Source organism: Melanostigma gelatinosum, assembly GCF_949748355.1.
Source record: "Melanostigma gelatinosum genome assembly, chromosome: 19".
Taxonomy (NCBI): Eukaryota; Metazoa; Chordata; class Actinopteri; order Perciformes; family Zoarcidae; genus Melanostigma; species Melanostigma gelatinosum.
The window spans coordinates 17,741,148-17,757,686 of NC_136652.1; the positions used below are offsets into that span (position 1 = coordinate 17,741,148).

At 44.2% G+C, this 16,539-nt stretch overlaps 1 protein-coding gene across 1 annotated transcript; it reads right to left on the minus strand.

Annotated features, from left to right (window-relative positions):
- Nucleotides 1-5: 5 nt before the first annotated feature.
- Nucleotides 6-16,330, minus strand: med23 (mediator complex subunit 23). The gene is made up of 30 exons (XM_079290905.1): nt 16,214-16,330; nt 15,510-15,541; nt 15,310-15,397; nt 15,094-15,218; nt 14,610-14,721; nt 14,282-14,380; nt 14,064-14,165; nt 13,889-13,958; nt 13,423-13,535; nt 13,237-13,332; nt 7,840-8,046; nt 7,394-7,537; nt 7,098-7,243; nt 6,748-6,993; nt 6,470-6,612; nt 6,026-6,200; nt 5,744-5,907; nt 4,800-4,924; nt 4,480-4,685; nt 3,874-4,054; nt 3,614-3,784; nt 3,247-3,463; nt 3,050-3,159; nt 2,779-2,905; nt 2,248-2,413; nt 2,088-2,160; nt 1,774-1,988; nt 1,549-1,669; nt 956-1,087; nt 6-541 (listed from the first exon to the last, which is right to left on the minus strand). The coding sequence occupies exons 1-30, from the start codon at nt 16,262-16,264 to the stop codon at nt 338-340; spliced, it is 4,161 nt and encodes a 1,386-aa protein (XP_079147031.1). The 5' UTR covers nt 16,265-16,330; the 3' UTR covers nt 6-337.
- Nucleotides 16,331-16,539: the final 209 nt, after the last annotated feature.

Consider the following 16,539-nt stretch of genomic DNA (forward strand, 5'->3'; position numbering starts at 1 on the left):
TGAACTCAGATTACCAAAATCTTTTTTTAATCAACTAGCAATAATGTACAATATAAAAGTTGACTACAAACAGAAAAATAAAAAAGGTGTCCTTGTGACCCTCCTGAAAGCAGCAGATACAGACTCCTCTACAGGGTGTTGATAGATACTTTCTAAGTAAGTCAGTACGATTGAATTCTATCAAAGAAGTTGAGATTTTGTAAATTGAATTGATGTACTTGTGATTCAGGCTCAGGGAATACAATTAGCTCTCCAAGTTTGTTGCTTATAAAAGTACAATAAACCTATTTCAACCTTACTTTGACCAAAATGTGATTGGGGTTGTGTGTGTGTTTACCTACATAGGTGCGTGTGCGTGCTGTGTGGCGGAGGGGGAGGGGACAGCAGAGGCCGCTGACAGTACGGAGGTGGGGGGCTGAGGGGCGGAGGAGGTGGAGGCAGCGGTGGCAGCTGATGATGAAGAATCTGTCAAGCCGCTGTGTGTGATGAAGCGCAGCCGCAGCTTCATGGCCGGACGCAAAGTCATGATGATTTTCTCCACCTAGAGAAACGACGGAGAGCGATAAAGCGAAGATTTAAAGACGCAGATGTAGACGGATTAATCACCAGGTCAACATGCATCACCCAAAATAACACACAGCTCTGTGGTCAACAGCGGGTTTTGTCTTTTAAATGAATTTGACCGGTCCAAGCCTTTAAGCACAACGGAGCTAGAGTTTAATCTACTCCAATTAACTCTGGTGTCAGGTCTGGCCACCAGAGGGGACTCTTCTTGCTGCGTAGGTGGCAACTCGAGCTAAAAAGGGAAAATGAAAACAATTGTCTCCTGAGGAGCTGCCGGTTCACAGCTGTTATCTTAGTTAAAGTCTGTGTGACGACGGTCTCTTTGTCTAGTTTCAGTTGTATTATCTTCTTATTGTACACGGTTGTTTACATTTGAATAAAAGACGCTCACCTGCTCCTTCACGCTGTCTCCAGTGTACATGTATTTAATGTGGTACAGGAAGTCACAGATTGGGTCCATGTAGCTGAGATGTTGGCAGTGTTGGTCCACCGCCTGGAGCATCTCGTAGAAGGCCACGCCGATCTGAAACGCACACAAAACCAGCACATATTTAAAAAGTGAACATCTTACCATCATATGCATATCTCGGGAACCGCTCATCCGATCTACGTCCCCAGACGAACACGGTCTTGCAAATTGTTCAACCTTCCTCTAACTGTGAATAATGGCATGAGAGGTACTCAAACATGTTTCGAAAGTAAAGCTATTAACACCGAAACATCCTGCTTTCAAATGTTTACGTCAAGTGAAAGAGGCATCAGACAATATCCTTAAAGTTATTAATTATTCGATATATTCTATTGTCTGTTCATGGTGGAGCTTTCTTGATGAGTCAAATCTAAATCTGCAACTGAAACATTTTTCTGTCAAGTAAATTTGGTAGAACAATCACTTTTCACTCGTAAAGCTAAACAAATAACACTGAAGTTAAAGGGAACATTATTGTGCATCATTTTATGTGTTTTAATTATTATTGCGTGGACCTCCAACATGCACCGTGTCCTCTCCTGCTGGAAGCGCTGCAGGAACGGCCCCACCAGGTGATACACGTACAGTAACTGGAACTCCGTCTGCACGACGGGCTTCAGCGTCTCCGACAGGAACCTTCACACACACACACACACACGCACGATGACATGACAACCATTACTGACATGAGGATGATGCGGTGGGAGGAACAGGACAGAGACGGAGGAAGACTTCCTTACTTGGGGATCAGAGACAGCTGCCCGATGGACGAGTGGTGCCACACGGCGTGCGCTAATGCTAGCACGTAACTGCAGTTCATTTCGCTGTAGCTCTGGTGGCAGGCCGTGAAGTCCAGCAAGGCGAAGGGATAACCTGCCCACTCGGTCTCTGATGTCAGTACCGGGGAGCCGATCACAGACACGATGCGGTCGTGGAGAACGATCCAGTACGGCTCCTGGAGGAGGGCAGATGGAGGTGGTCATGGGGAATACTCGGTGTGAATTCATCAAATAGTTAAGGACTATGTTAATCATTTGTGAGTGTGTATTCTTACAGGAAGTGCGGTTATCACAAGTCCAATGGCATTCATCCAAGCTGTGATGTTCTCTCTGGGAACCAGAGGTTGGCTGAAAGATGTTTTGAATCATCGGTAATCAACGTCAAACTCTTATCTCACCGGTACACACATCCAAGCCATTAAGAGTCTTTTGTACCTCTTCAACACAACATTGAGCAGAGCGTTGCCGACATCTTTTCCCGACACGGCCAAAGCCATCAGCTCCACGCAGGTGACGTGCAGGGCGTGGGCCGCGGGGTTGGGGAACTCGTTGAACCTCCAGTCACAGTTGGGGAAGGGACCAGGTGACTTGCCAGCCATGGGTGAGAGAGAGTTAGGGAGGCTGAACATCGCTAGTGGAGGACACAAGGTCCGACAGAGGCATGAGTGTGTGGGCGTGTCCCTGGTTTAATTACATGCCGTCTACCAATCCACGAGACACCACTTCCATCTTGTTTCCCGCTCTGTAGTATAAACTACATTGGCTGCAATAAAAGAGATTAAATTAAGTCGTAAAAACACGATCTTTCTGACTTTAAAGCAAAGAGGCGTCAAGGGACTACTACTAGAAGCATTGGCAGTGAGGTAAATGTATTATTCAGGTGCCCCAGGGTGTTTTATCAGCCAGTATCAGGGCCAGTTAGAGAGAGGAACGTTCCACCAGCAGTGGGAGATTAATGAAGGATATTGTCCACCAGGCGTCCAATCAGCTTGCAGTAGTAGGTGTCGTCAGGGATCCACACGTTGTCCTCTCTGGCGGTCATGCCTAACTTCAGATAGGTTTCACTAAGGCACCACCCTGGGGCGCGGTTGTCCTAGAAGATAAAACAAGATACCACATATATGAGAGAGTAAAAGAAAAGACGAACAAGACAGACATGTATGTTTTGATAAATGATAAAGCCTCTAAGTTGTTACATAACCAGGTCTCGTCTCCGGGTGTGTGCGTGTCCTCCTACCTTCAGTGAAGACATGATGGCGTGCACCAGCTTTCTCTTCAGGTTGGTTCTGTCTCTCAGATGCCGCTCGTAGTAGTGAAGTGTGTTGTACAAATAGGTGACTGGGCGGTCTGCGCACACACAAAGAAGTAAAGACACATCGGTGTGCACAGACACTGGCCAACACATTCACATCCCAGGAGATGGTCCGTACTCACCGTGGAACTTGTACAGCCCTCCCAAATGGTCCAGCAGCGTTTCCAGAGACTTGGAGACGGGAAGAAGCTCCAGGAAACGGTGGATGACGATGTCAAAGACGGGCAGGAAGCGCAGGCACACGTTGCCAAAGTAGATGGGCAGGTACTGAGGCTGCAGTTGCATGGGAGGGTTGACTTGGTCCGCAAGTCCCTCAAAGTACAGCTTCTCTGGGTATTTCTAAGAAAGAAACAACAAACATTGTTTACTTCTGACCCGTGTTTCTTTTGATGAGGTGTGTCTGAATCAGATGGATCTTCTGTGGTGAGGATGTAAGTTTACTATTTAACTTCTGACAAAACAAACAACCACCAGCGAGTTCTTGTGTACCTTGTGGTAGCTCATGTGCTTATTGTGCCAGTCACTCTGCAGCCAGTGCTCAGGAGCGTTCTCCTTGACAAAATCGTTGACTCGGTTCCTGAAGTCGTTGGGCTTCAGCAGCAGCAGCTGGATTATGAAGTAGCAAACCTGAGCCTCATTGCCCTCATGGCTACGCATCGCCTGGACGCAGAGGAGAAGGGAAGTGAGACACAAAGACCTTCTACATAATATAAATATATATATTTCTATATATGCAAGTTTCTCCTCACCAGACACAGAATGAGTCTGTCCAGGGTGACGATGTTGTATTTCCAGACCATGTCGTTGAGTATTTCAATGCACTTGTTGAGCTGCTGTCCTCCGGCCGATGTTGAAAACTCATAGACAAGAAAGTCTGCGAATGTGCGCACGTGAGCCACCAGTGCACGAGCCCCGATACGCTCCAAGACCCTGAGGGACACAAAAGCAGGCGGGAGTGAGCTCATCATGTCAAAGCAACACGGTACACTCCCACTGGATCAATTAGCCACAGATGTTGTTCAGGGATTTGGGAACTCCCTCCCCTCCCGCCCCCTCGGGCCAATTAGTTTTAACAAAATGCCTGAACATCAGTGGTGCGATGCATCATTACCACATGCTGCATCAAAAGGCACTCTGTGGTGTCTGAGACATCGAATGTAACACAAGGGGAAGAAATGGTGGCAACTGAGCTCGTGCTGTGGAAGATTTGCTTTTAATTTGATATTTTAAATATATTTTTCTGTACATCTTTTATAGAATCTGTGTGTACAATGTGTCTGTATATGTGTATATAATGAATACACGTTTGAGTGTATTCAGTGTATCTGTAGAGACACCGAATCATGCCATCAAACCTGAAGCCTATCTGGTTGATGTGGTCCGTCTCCAGCAGCATCTTCCACAGCAGACAGAGGAACAGTGGGGGCGAGCCCTGCATGGAGAAGTGGGTAATGATGTCATTCTCGTTGGCCATGGACTTCCACTTCCTGTACTCCTCTTCCACGTTCTTCTTCAGGTTGAATCGAGACTCCTGAGGAACATTGTTCTGCTTGAAGAACGCCTGAGGGGCAGAGAGAGAGGTGGGAGTCATGATTACAGGATTAATCCATCTGATTTGAGGTGAAATAAAAGTGAATGTGTCAGCGTCATTCATGCCCAAGTGACCATAGTGCACCTGTAGTGGAGCAGGGAAGCAGGAGAGTGTGTGTGAGGCCCAGTTATGAGGCGTGAAGTTCATGATGGTCTGGAGGATGTCTTTACACCAAGTCCCATGGATGGAGTCGGACCCTGTGAAAAAGTCTACACAAAGCAGGCCACATAAATAAACAAACAAACAAACAAACAAACAAATAAATAAATAAATAAATAAATAAATAAATAAATAAATAAATAAATAAATAAATAAATAAATAAATAAATAAATAAATAAATAAATAAATAAATAAATAAATAAATAAATAAATAAATAAAATAAAATAAAATAAAATAAAATAAATAAATAAATAAAGATAACAGGCAGAAATAAAGATTTAATGTCCACAACTTCAGCAAAGAAATTCATTTCATCTCCCTTTTCTGTACACGGTGACACACCTGTCCTTCAACTACATATACAAGCACATAGAGGGGAGTAAAAAGCTGACTTTTCATTTGTCTTTCTCCACCACACAGCCCCACCTGCTGGTGCAGAAGCTCACAGAGCGCTTTGGGTTGGACTCCGACATTGTGGACCTCGTCGCTAACGGGACTCATCGAGAGACAGGAAACGAACGTGTCTCTAAAGGCCGCATCCTCTGTCCTATGTCTACCGATGACTGAGAGTTTGACAGCCAGCGCGTTGAGAAGTGTGCCGACGACGCTGTTATAGTGATCCTGCTGAACAATGCTGGATTGTATTTAGAATATCGTGTTCACCTTTTACTCTTGTATTTAGATGTATTTTTAATACGAGTTCGTTATGCATGTTGCTTTTTTTATTGCTACTTCGGCAGAACCAGACCAACGGTCTTGAACTTGAAACAAACCGGAGAATTACATGAAAGAAAAGAGCAAAAGACAGAGCAAGAAAATAAAGTAAAAGCAAACGAGCTAAATAAGTGAAAGCAGCGCGAGCGCTACCTGTGACGTGTGTGGCTCGGGCCAGAGTGAGGATCAGGGCTCGGTTCAGCTCTTCAGACTCGGCGGACAGAACCGTCTTTGGGTCGTTGAGGAAGCGGGTGAACTGGGGCTGAACCTCTGAACTCCCCAAAGCTGTGATCAACCGCAGAGCTGTGCTCTCAACACTGAGGACGGAGACACAAAGACACAAAGACAGACGACGAGCGAGCAGTACCAAACAGTTTGTTTAGTTATACAATCATGCGTGTTTCAGTAATTATGTTGAACGTATGATCACCTCACCACAGATGCAGCTGGTTCTGGTTGGTCTGAGGCACAGCAGCCAGACTGTGCAGATGACTCAGAAGCTGGACTCTGTAGTGGGGCTGGATGTGGTGCATCCTGTAGCTGAACATCTCCAGTAGCGTGTGGAGGATTCCCCACGCGTGAGACTTAAACACGTTGGGCAGCAACTGGCCTGAACGGACAAGAGAGTGTCACATTATTCAACATGCGTCTGCTGGCCCGAAGAGACAAGAAACCTGCTCAAAATGCAACCCAGTGGACATGCAGCGATGACTGAATTCAAATGCTGGAAGAGTTACAGCACTCCTGTAACAGCCGGCAATTGTTCTTCAGGGAACATGATGAAGTGATGCAGAAGTCAGGTATGCAGATTACACTTTGAGTCCTAAATGAACAAACTCCTCAACACGGCGGTGAATCCAAAATGTGTCTGTAACTCACTGATGAATCCTTTGATGCCCAGTGACTCGATCTCCATGTAGACCAACAGTCTGCTGTATGTTTCCACCAGTGCGGGGGCCAGGGTGATGCTGGACTTGGCTTGGGCCAACTTTATGACCCGAGTGGCGATACTGTGGATCAGACTGGAGGGCAGGCAAACAAAGAGAAGCATTTTGCTAGATGATCTGTATCACGCATGTTCTATTCTTCTTTAAATCATCGTCATATCGTTTGTTTTGTGCCAGTAATTCATCTGTACGTCGTTTGCGTTCCCTTGCCTCATCTTTGCGTGCACGGTGAGTGAATCCAGCAGGTTCATGGGCAGCGGGGTGACGGAGCCCGACGCCATACAGTTGGTGCCGGGTAGGTTGATCCTCATAGACCCGTTTCCATAAATGGTCTCCACCAGGACGCCCATCGGCAGAGTGAAGCACTCGGAGTTGGTGCTGTAGGCGTTGCACAGCAGGGCGATCTTGTAGTCGGACATGCCCAGAGTCTTGTTACGCAGCGACTGCTGGAGAAACCTAACAAGGCAAGAGGGAGGGAAGCGGAAACATGTTTGCTTCCATTGTATTTCAGCTATTAACTGAGCACAGTGTTTGAGGATCCATTCCTTAAAGATGCGTACTCATGGTGTAGTTTCAGAGAGTGTGGGATGGGTATCTGGAGTTTGGAGTTGTCGTTCTGAGCTTTGCGGTTCAGGTGGATCCAGATGCAGGTCATGGCGAAGGAGTGAGTTGACTGAGGCTTGTTAATGTCTGGAACTGGAATACACTGGAGGGGGAGAGAACAAAGTTCTCACTGATAGAATAAAATCAGACCACGAGCACTTCTACTTCTCCAACCAAAACTACTACTGCACTACAGCCAATCAAATATAGTAATGACGATCGTAACCAGGTAGAAATCAGGGCAGATGTGTACCTCTTTTTCTGGGTAAAGCAGGTCAAACAGCTTCATGACGGGCAGGAAGTCCGCTAAAGCGTTCTTCTGAATGCTTCCTGATATGAACTGGAGCAAGACCCACATCAGGTGGTCTCTCCCTTTTATGAGACCTCTGCCTGCAAGCTACAGAGAAAGAAACACTCAACACCAAGGGTCACATCAGCAGACATGTTTTATCATTTAAACACTCACTTTTCAATTTGCCTTGCACATTTAATTTACCAACATTTCAGAGCAATAGAGAGCAGGTATTAACTTACTCCTTTAGGCAGATGGTTCTACATTTATCTTGAATGGATCCCAACAGTTAGTCGTTTCCTCTTTGACTACTCTTAATAGTTAGGGTTGGCTCAAACCAAGACAAAAAGCTTTTACCCATTATTTGGATGAGCTCTTCCTTCCTGTGCCATGTCCTCTCCTCTTACCTTTTGATGCAGCGACAGCACCATGTGAGGGAAGCTTGCGAATTGAAACAACACAAAGAAGATGAGCTGGGAGGAGAGGTGCTGCCACAGCAGCTGGCTGGTTCCGCCGATGTCGGCGTCAAAGTGCTCCTCGGTCTCGGAGCGCTCCATGGCGTACACCACGAGGTCCACCAGCTGCTCCTCCAGCACCGGGCAACGCTGCTTATGCTGACGGGGGGGGAGGAGGAGGGGAGTGTTAAAGGATAAAGAAAAAAGTGGGCGTGAGAGAGAGGAAGTTAAACAGAGAAAGGGAGGGAAAGACGTCAGAGGACAGAGAGAGAAAAGGGTGAGGGGAAACGTGGAAAGACAGAGGGGAAGGAAGGGAGAAGAAAGAAAGACAGAGGGAGGGAGAGACCATGGTTAAATTACTTCACATACACTTTTTCATTTGAATCCTTTTGTTCGACATTGACTTACAGTAAAAAACACTTCCCATCCCTTGCATGCAGCCCGGCCTCTCCTTCCTGCCTCTGTCAGCTGAGTAAACCTGTGGCCTCCTTTCCACATTTACCTTTCCCCCCTCCTCCCCATACACTGCTCATCTCCATACGATGTCATCATGTAGAAACATGTAGTGTCCACTTAGCTCCGGTAAATCGTCATTTTGGACCGGTGAGATATTTGTCAAATCTTCTGCTGCAGCTCCAGAGCAACAATCTTACTTGAAGGTGTTACGTGGATCAATCGCAGAGGGAGGTTCATGTGCTCGAGGGTCGTTGTGATATTTGAGAGTCAACACACGGCGGCCAATTAGCACCGAACTCACAAGCTAATCCGGACAAATAAATATCAACATGACGAGGATGTAATTGGTTTCAGAACATCCTGCCAAAGGACTGCAGTTAATGACCGCCACACTTACACGTTGATTAATGTGCATATATTGCAAACCTGAACTCAGCAGAAGTCTTGTGGTATTACCGGTTTTTCTGGACTGATCAAATCATGTAGGATCAAAACATTTTCCTTACAGAACTACACACTGTGTGAACCTCGTTGGGGTATCTGAGCCAACAATGTTGAGACTTCCGTATGTGGAGGGGACTTGATGAAAGAGGGGTGAAGAGAGGGAAGGAAGGAAGGAGGGAAGGGAATCAAGAGGTCAGAAAAAAATGGCCAAAAGGGAGATAATGGAGAGAGGGGGAGACAGATTAACAAGGTCTTAAAAGGTTTTTGCATCTAAGTGACTAATGGGCACAACATTCTTTTGAAATTGCTCCAGTATTGAGCGACACCGCTGCAGACGGCAGCCGCTAAACGGGCTGCAATGTAACTGCTCGGGGCCATTCCTCTCTGTCAATTGACTGACACTAAAAGTACTTGAACGACAACATTATGGATCGAACCCTACAGAGAAAATAAACTTTGTTGTGAACCTTTTCTTGAACCGGTCCGTTTGTTTATGGTGTCATGTGACTTTTGCCGGAAGACAACGACAGAAAACTAGTTGGCACTAAACTTGTTGGTTGACAAGTTCATGATTGGTTAACAAGGAACGGTTATTCAAATATATCAAAATTAGCATCGCTACTAAAGAGACCAAAAACGTTTTCTTCGACTGTAAAGTGGGGCATTTTAACACGGCAGGGTTTATGGAGATGGACTCGCTTTTGGAGCGAGCCTCAAGTGGCCATATAGTACTCTGCACAGGGGCCAAGTGGACTCTTCTGCACGGGCTAGAGTTTACGCACCATGCGGGTAACAGTGTAGACACGGCACCTTAAACCAGTGCTGGACTGAAGCATTATTCACAGAGCTCAATTGTTGAGTTGCATGAAAAAGTACTATTACTGACGTTTCCCTGTTAACCCAGGGTGGGGAACTTAACTTCACACCCACCAGACAGACAGAAGGAGTGTGTGTCTCGGCAGTGGCCACCACTGTAGGACTTAACAGAGCCCCTTTCACACGACGCAGCAAGAAACAGCACAGCAGTACAATAGAACAAAGAACGGCACAGCAAACCAAACAGCAAAGAGTGCAACACCATCCTGCATGCAGGCTCACGGGTTGGGGAAGGTGGGGAGGGGTTGTGATTGGATAGAAGAAGAGAAATTGTGAGGCTGACCATCACTTCTCTTCCTCTGCCACCAAACACACAAACATGCAAACACATTAAGAGAGAGGGCAAGAGAAAAACAAAGAAAAAGAGAGAGAAAGAGAGAGGGATCCACAGGAATATCTTCCGTCTACTGTGCAAAGAAATCAGCCCAATGGCCCGAAGCCAGTTACAGTGAAACCACACCAGTGGCTGGTCTATACTCCACCTCTCCTACGGACAAGTCCACCAATGGCAAACTGATGTGTGTCCACAACAAATTCATTTCAATGTAACTCTCTCTCAACCCACATGTTTCCCAGTAGGAAACATCTGGCCCTGCTAAAGATTAATACTGGTCATCAACTGTTAAACAGTTAAACATCTGGCCCTGCTAGAGATTAATACTGGTTATCAACTGTTAAACAGTTAAACATCTGGCCCTGCTAGAGATTAATACTGGTCATCAACTGTTAAACAGTTAAACATCTGGCCCTGCTAGAGATTAATACTGGTCATCAACTGTTAAACAGTTAAACATCTGGCCCTGGTAGAGATCAATACTGGTCATCAACTGTCAAACAGTTAAACATCTGCAACTGACGGTTCAGTTCAGACTGTGTTCAAATCAGTGGAATTGATCTAAATTATGTAACCCAATAATCCGAGGAGCTGAGAACAATAAAATGTTTGAATGAAATATATAAATAAATTAAAACTGTAGTCATCTTGTGAAGCATTTATGTATTGTTTTTAACCTTTGAATTATTCTCTTAAGAAAGAACAGCTTCTTATTTAGGCCCTCTTCAATCATTTTGATAATTTCGTGATCGGCATTAAAAAGTCTTGTCGACATGAATGAGCAGAGAAGCTGTTGGTTGTAGTTCATTTGGTGCCACTAATGAAGAATGTGATGCAAAAGGTACAAACTGGAGGAAAAAACAACAAGAAATCAACCACGCGCCAACTAATGAACACCACACAGGTCAGAGTTCACTCATCCACTCAGACAGCCAATCACTCATTGGCTGACCGGAGCAAAACCCTGATCAAAAAACTAAAAAGGAGTGTACGAAGCGTTATCTTCGCTTTGTAATGTTTCCATGTCTCCTGTCCTTTGAAGCAGTCTGTGCACGTGCAATGTAAGTGTGTGCGCTGCTTCAAAGTGAACTTCGGAATCACAGAAGCATCTCTAACCCGGGAAGACAAGACGCACTCTTTGGGAAGAAGATAAGCATATGGACCATTACAAAGGAAGTTAGCAGAGCGTGGACTCTACAAATTACACAACACTAATTCACGTTGCTTTTATCTTTTCCGCTCATGCAATGAATTGACTCGATGGCACAAGCGTCAATTTACTGCAGCGTCAAAAGTGAGTTTCAACGGAGAAGAAGAAATGCCGATGAGAAAATCATGAAGATCCACCGACTCACAACGCCTCCCTGACAATAAACACATTGACACCGATTTAGATATAGAGCTGCTCTTCCTGTGATTACTGCCTGGCCATTGCAGTGTACTTGAATTGCAATTTCCAAAGCATAATAAACTACATTGCTATAAGAGTCAAGACCACTATTTAGTGTAAATAGAGTGGTTTTGCTCAGGTCAGCACAACAGAAAGCAGCATGAGGTCAGACACGAGAGGACCTCACCAACAACAGGCAAAGGACCACCAGACTACATTCACACATGCAGTGCAGCAGCACTTGAAATGTCAACAGCAGGGTTTGAATGAGGACTACTTGATGTAGGCTGGTGAGCTGGAACCACAGACATGACTGGAGCTCAAAACTAAAGTCCAGAGAATAAATTAGCTGTCTCAGTCTGAAATAAAACCTGTATGATGAGCGTACGTTAGCTCAGTTGACTTTAAGGACAATCCAGGATTGTAAAATAATCTTAAATGATACATTTAGGGGAATTGGGCATTGACCGCAGCACTGCAAATATACATGAGACATAGAAAAATACTAGAAGATGGATTAGAGAATATTAAACATAACAATATTGCCCCTCTATGAGCATTCATGGTGACCAGTTAGTTATGGTTCATTTTCCCTTGATAAAAGCCTGCACTATTATAACTTGACAGGAATTATATTATGGGAAGGGTTACTTGTTTTACCCAGAATATAGTCTTATATACAGATACTGAATATTAAAAGAACATATTGGCCTTTGAGGCTTCAATCAATACATTGTACTGTAGTGTGTACCTATCGTGCTGCTGTATTCAAATCAGAGATACGATAACAATTGAAAAAGGCTGTTTAATGACCCATAAACACTGATCAGCCTGCTGCTGCATGTCACGCTTTCTGTTTGCTCGTCCGGTATTTATTCGGCCACATCCGTCTCTTTCTACTGAGCCTCAACAAAGCCCTGCTGTGACCATCTCAAGCTCTGTCGCATTTCTCTTCACTCCATCTCAAGTTCTTTATTTGTTTCCCAGTTTCCCATTTCTATGACATCAGCGTGCCTATAAAAAAAAAAAAAAAAAGCTAAGCGTCCAATGGGCTGGTTAGTTGGGTGGGTCAGGTGACCAGGAAGAGAAACAACGACATACCTGGGCAATGTTCAGAGTCTAGAGAGCGCATGGCAGAGAGACAGACAAACACAACACACAACCAGAGGACAAAGGAGAAACAAAGAAAGAGGGAGAAAGAAACAGAGGAGGGGGGGAAAGAGAGACAGAGAGAAAGAAAGTGGTGACTAAGGAGCTCGGTAGTTCACCGTCCGTTCAGCACAGTTAGCATCAACTCAGCCAATTCAAACAGACAAACTGGATTATTTGTTTTATTCGAAATGAGAGGAAATAAAATCAAAACCGGAGCTTTGGGTCAGTGTTGATTATTGAGTTAGCAACAAACTTTGTGAGAGCTGGTCAGACTGTGAGCTGGGCTGAGTTGAAACTGCATGAACCCAACAGGGAAAAGGAACACCAGTGCATTATGGGTCAAGCTCACTGCATTGGCTCGCTTTACATATGGTCTTCTATAGCTGTGCTACCAGGGTGGGGAGGAGACACAAGAAATAAAAAAATAAAGGAAAGGAATATGAAGAGTACAAACCGGGTAAAAACAAACAAACAGAAAGAGCAGAACAGGATGAGGGCGAAGAATAAGTCGAGGAGAAAAGGAACAACAGACGAGAGGAGAATGAAAAAGAAGGAGAAGAAGGGAAAAGGAACAGCGGGAGCAGGTAGGAGGACGAATGGAAAATGAGAAGGGAGAGTAACTAAAGAGTGAAAGGGACAGTGAGTGCAGGTGTGGGGCCTGGAATAGAAGCTAAAGTAGCAGAAACGGTTGTCGTACCTGCTTGTTGAGTCCTAACATGTTGCACACCATTTCTCTTGAATATGGCTGTTCTAATACATAGCGCAGCAAGCCCGTCTGTGGCTCAAACAGGTCCTGCAAAAAACAAGATAATACAATTTAATACTGCTTTTCTGTGTATGTGTGTGAGTAAATGCTTGCGTAGAACATATGTTAATATGATACCTTGTCAAACGGCAGCATGCCTCTCAGGGGGAAGTGGAGAGTAGTGGGGTCTAGTTTCCAGGAGTTACAGATGGCTCCGCTGTTGTTCACTACCGGCAACAAGCTGCACCGACCTGTGGACACATTCACACATGGAATGACTGAACAGGCACACTGCACACGTAGTGTCCGAGTCGCATGCAATGTGGCGTATATGCAAGTGTTGAGTAAGCCACACACTGCTCAATGGAAACTCCATTTTGTCTTTTGTTGGATAAAAAACCCTTTAGGTGTGATTTCCCCGTTTCACCTTCAGTTTATATTTTGGTAAAAAAGAAAGAAAAAAGAATTGACTTTGTTAAAACTTCAGCAATGCATGAAGAAGAGTTTGCCAAAAAACAAGAACTCTTGAGAACAAAACTCTGAAAACTCGATATATTTTATTCAATACTTTGTAAGGGCCTGGGGGTGTTTATGCGTCTCTCACCACAGATCGAGTTGATTCTGGCTGTGGGTCTGAAACTGTCCACAAAGTCTGATATCAAACTGCCTAGAAGCTACAAACAGAGAGGGAGAGAGAGAGAATAAAAACAGAGGGGTTTATTATACACACATGACATCATAGCTGCACACACACACACACACACGAAAGTTTACCGTACCCAGTGTGATAGCTGTCCTTCTGGATACATTTTTCTGATTTCTGCGATGGCAAAGTAGGCTGGCAGGAGGCAGGCATTTCTGTCTAGGATGTACTCCACCACCTGGAATACACACAGAGTAAGAGGTGTACGTGATGGATTTGGTATGCTGACAGATAATTATTCAAACAAGTTAGGAAATCATAAAGAATTATATTTAACGATTTAAAGAAAAACACCTCTCTGGCGGCCAGAAGCTGTTGGACTATTGCTGAGCTGACGGTGGTCGGAATGGTTTGAATTTTATCCAGCACAGCTTTCAACAGGTCTCGAACACCCTGAAACACACACACTTAACATGAAAACATATCGGGTGACGGGAGATTTAAACTTCAACAACTGGCAGAGATAACAGCAACAAGTCTCTCGAAAATGTTTAACAATGAAACTTTGAGATTAACTTGTTAAAGCACGTCCAAATGTGCCAGAAATGTTCTTATCATTGTAGATGAATTATCTCAGCTGTGTGTGGGAGCGTGTGTGTGTGTGTGTGTGTGTGTGTGAGACCTTGTAGTCCATCCCTCCAATGATCTTGCGAATCAGTTTGAAAGTTAACGCCCACAATTGAGTCCTCTCCCACTCCAAACTGTCAGAGCTTATTAGAGCCACACACACCGTCCTTCAGACAGACGAGATTCATTAGATGGACGATTAAGACAAATAACAGAGAAGTGTGCACACAATGCATTGGTGTTATGTCAGAGCTTTAAACGGATTACCTGCAGATACATGTTAATAAGACTTTATGCATCTTAAGAAATGCTGTTAATTATGGTATTATCATAAACCCTAAGGATGATTAATCGATTATTTTTACATCTAAAAGACAAGAGCTGACAGTGATATTGCAGGCTAAGCATGAACCAATAAAACAAAAACAAAATAACTGTGTAAAATTAGATTCTTAAGTCCCAGACTGTAACATCATGCATGCTGCACACTTTCTTTTGTGTGTGTGTGTGTGTGTGTGTGTGTGTGTGTGTGTGTGTACCTGGGCGGTAACAGACTGGTCTCCACAGCCATTGCTAGACAGTCATGGAGGAAGGAGATCCTTTTGGGACTGTGCTGGCTGTGTATAAACCGCACTATCCACTGCACACACTGGTCATGAGACTCCTGCAGAAAGACACAGAGGGAATTGATACATCCAGCCAATCATTCGTCATCTTGTGTGCATGCACGCGTCTGTCTCTGTGTGTTTAGACACCTGTGGCAGAGTCCCCCAGTATTGCCTGAAGGCTCCCAGACAGCTGATCAGTTTGGTCCTCTCATCTTCTGGAGTGTCCATGAACATCCTAAAAACAACACAATAGATATTTTTATCTATGTATTTTTTCTGCTAAGACCTGCTTCAACCTTAAAATAACAAAACGACAGGAGGCGTGAGCGTGTTTGGAGTCATCTTACCCAGCGAAGGCCTCTTCGATCATCTCAGTTTTCTGAGGAAAGGAGAAGAAAAAGAAAATATTATGTCGAAGGAAAATACGTTTACATTGTTTTGGATCAGTTTTCCACTTCTGTCATAATAACAGTAATCCCAATAAAAACAGTTATCTGCTCTTTTGCCTCAGCACCATAGACTGTAGCTCAGTAAACATGGAAGTCATATGTCAGACTTATCTAAGTTTAAAGTGAGTAAATGCTATATTAATAATCCTACTTTCATACCCATCTTTTTTACCCAATTTATGAATGAAACTTGCAGTTTAGAAGCAACACTACTTTTAATTTTGCAAATGGTTTAAAAATGAACATCTTTTCAAATGAGGTAACTTAATGAGTATGAAATAATGTTACATTGTATGTGAAGTATGCACATTAAAGGTGCATTGAATGAACCATCACTTGTAAGGTTATGCACAATGCAGAAAGTCGAAAAACCTCAACCTTGTTTTGAAATACTAACATACATATACATATATATATATATAGCTTAACGTAACGGTAACTATGTTTAGGGGCAAATGCTATCTAACCTTAGCTCTGCTGTTCGGGTTATGCATTTGCACAGCAGGTTTATTAGAGAACATAAAAAGAAAAAAGGCTAACGTTGTCTGACATGCTAACTAACGTTAGCTTTAAAACCAGTTAATAATAAAGACACAAATTACCACAACATCCTCAAAGATGCTCTGGAGCTGCGTTTCCATCGATAGCGCCATGTTTGCGTCAACAAGAGTCTATTTTTTCAGCGAACCATCATACAAATGAAGCAAGTTTCTCCTCTCAGTAGGGGCGCTGATAACGCTATCAACAAGCTAAATGCTAACAGGCACTGAGATGAACGCGCCGCGAGACGCGCAACCTCATAAACAACCCGTAGACACACAAGATACACACGATGCACAGTTCCGCTTCATTTGTTTCTATCATCATGATACGTAGCCTAGCCCTAATTCCTGTGTAATTAAAACGTGATCATTATGTCGCACATTCA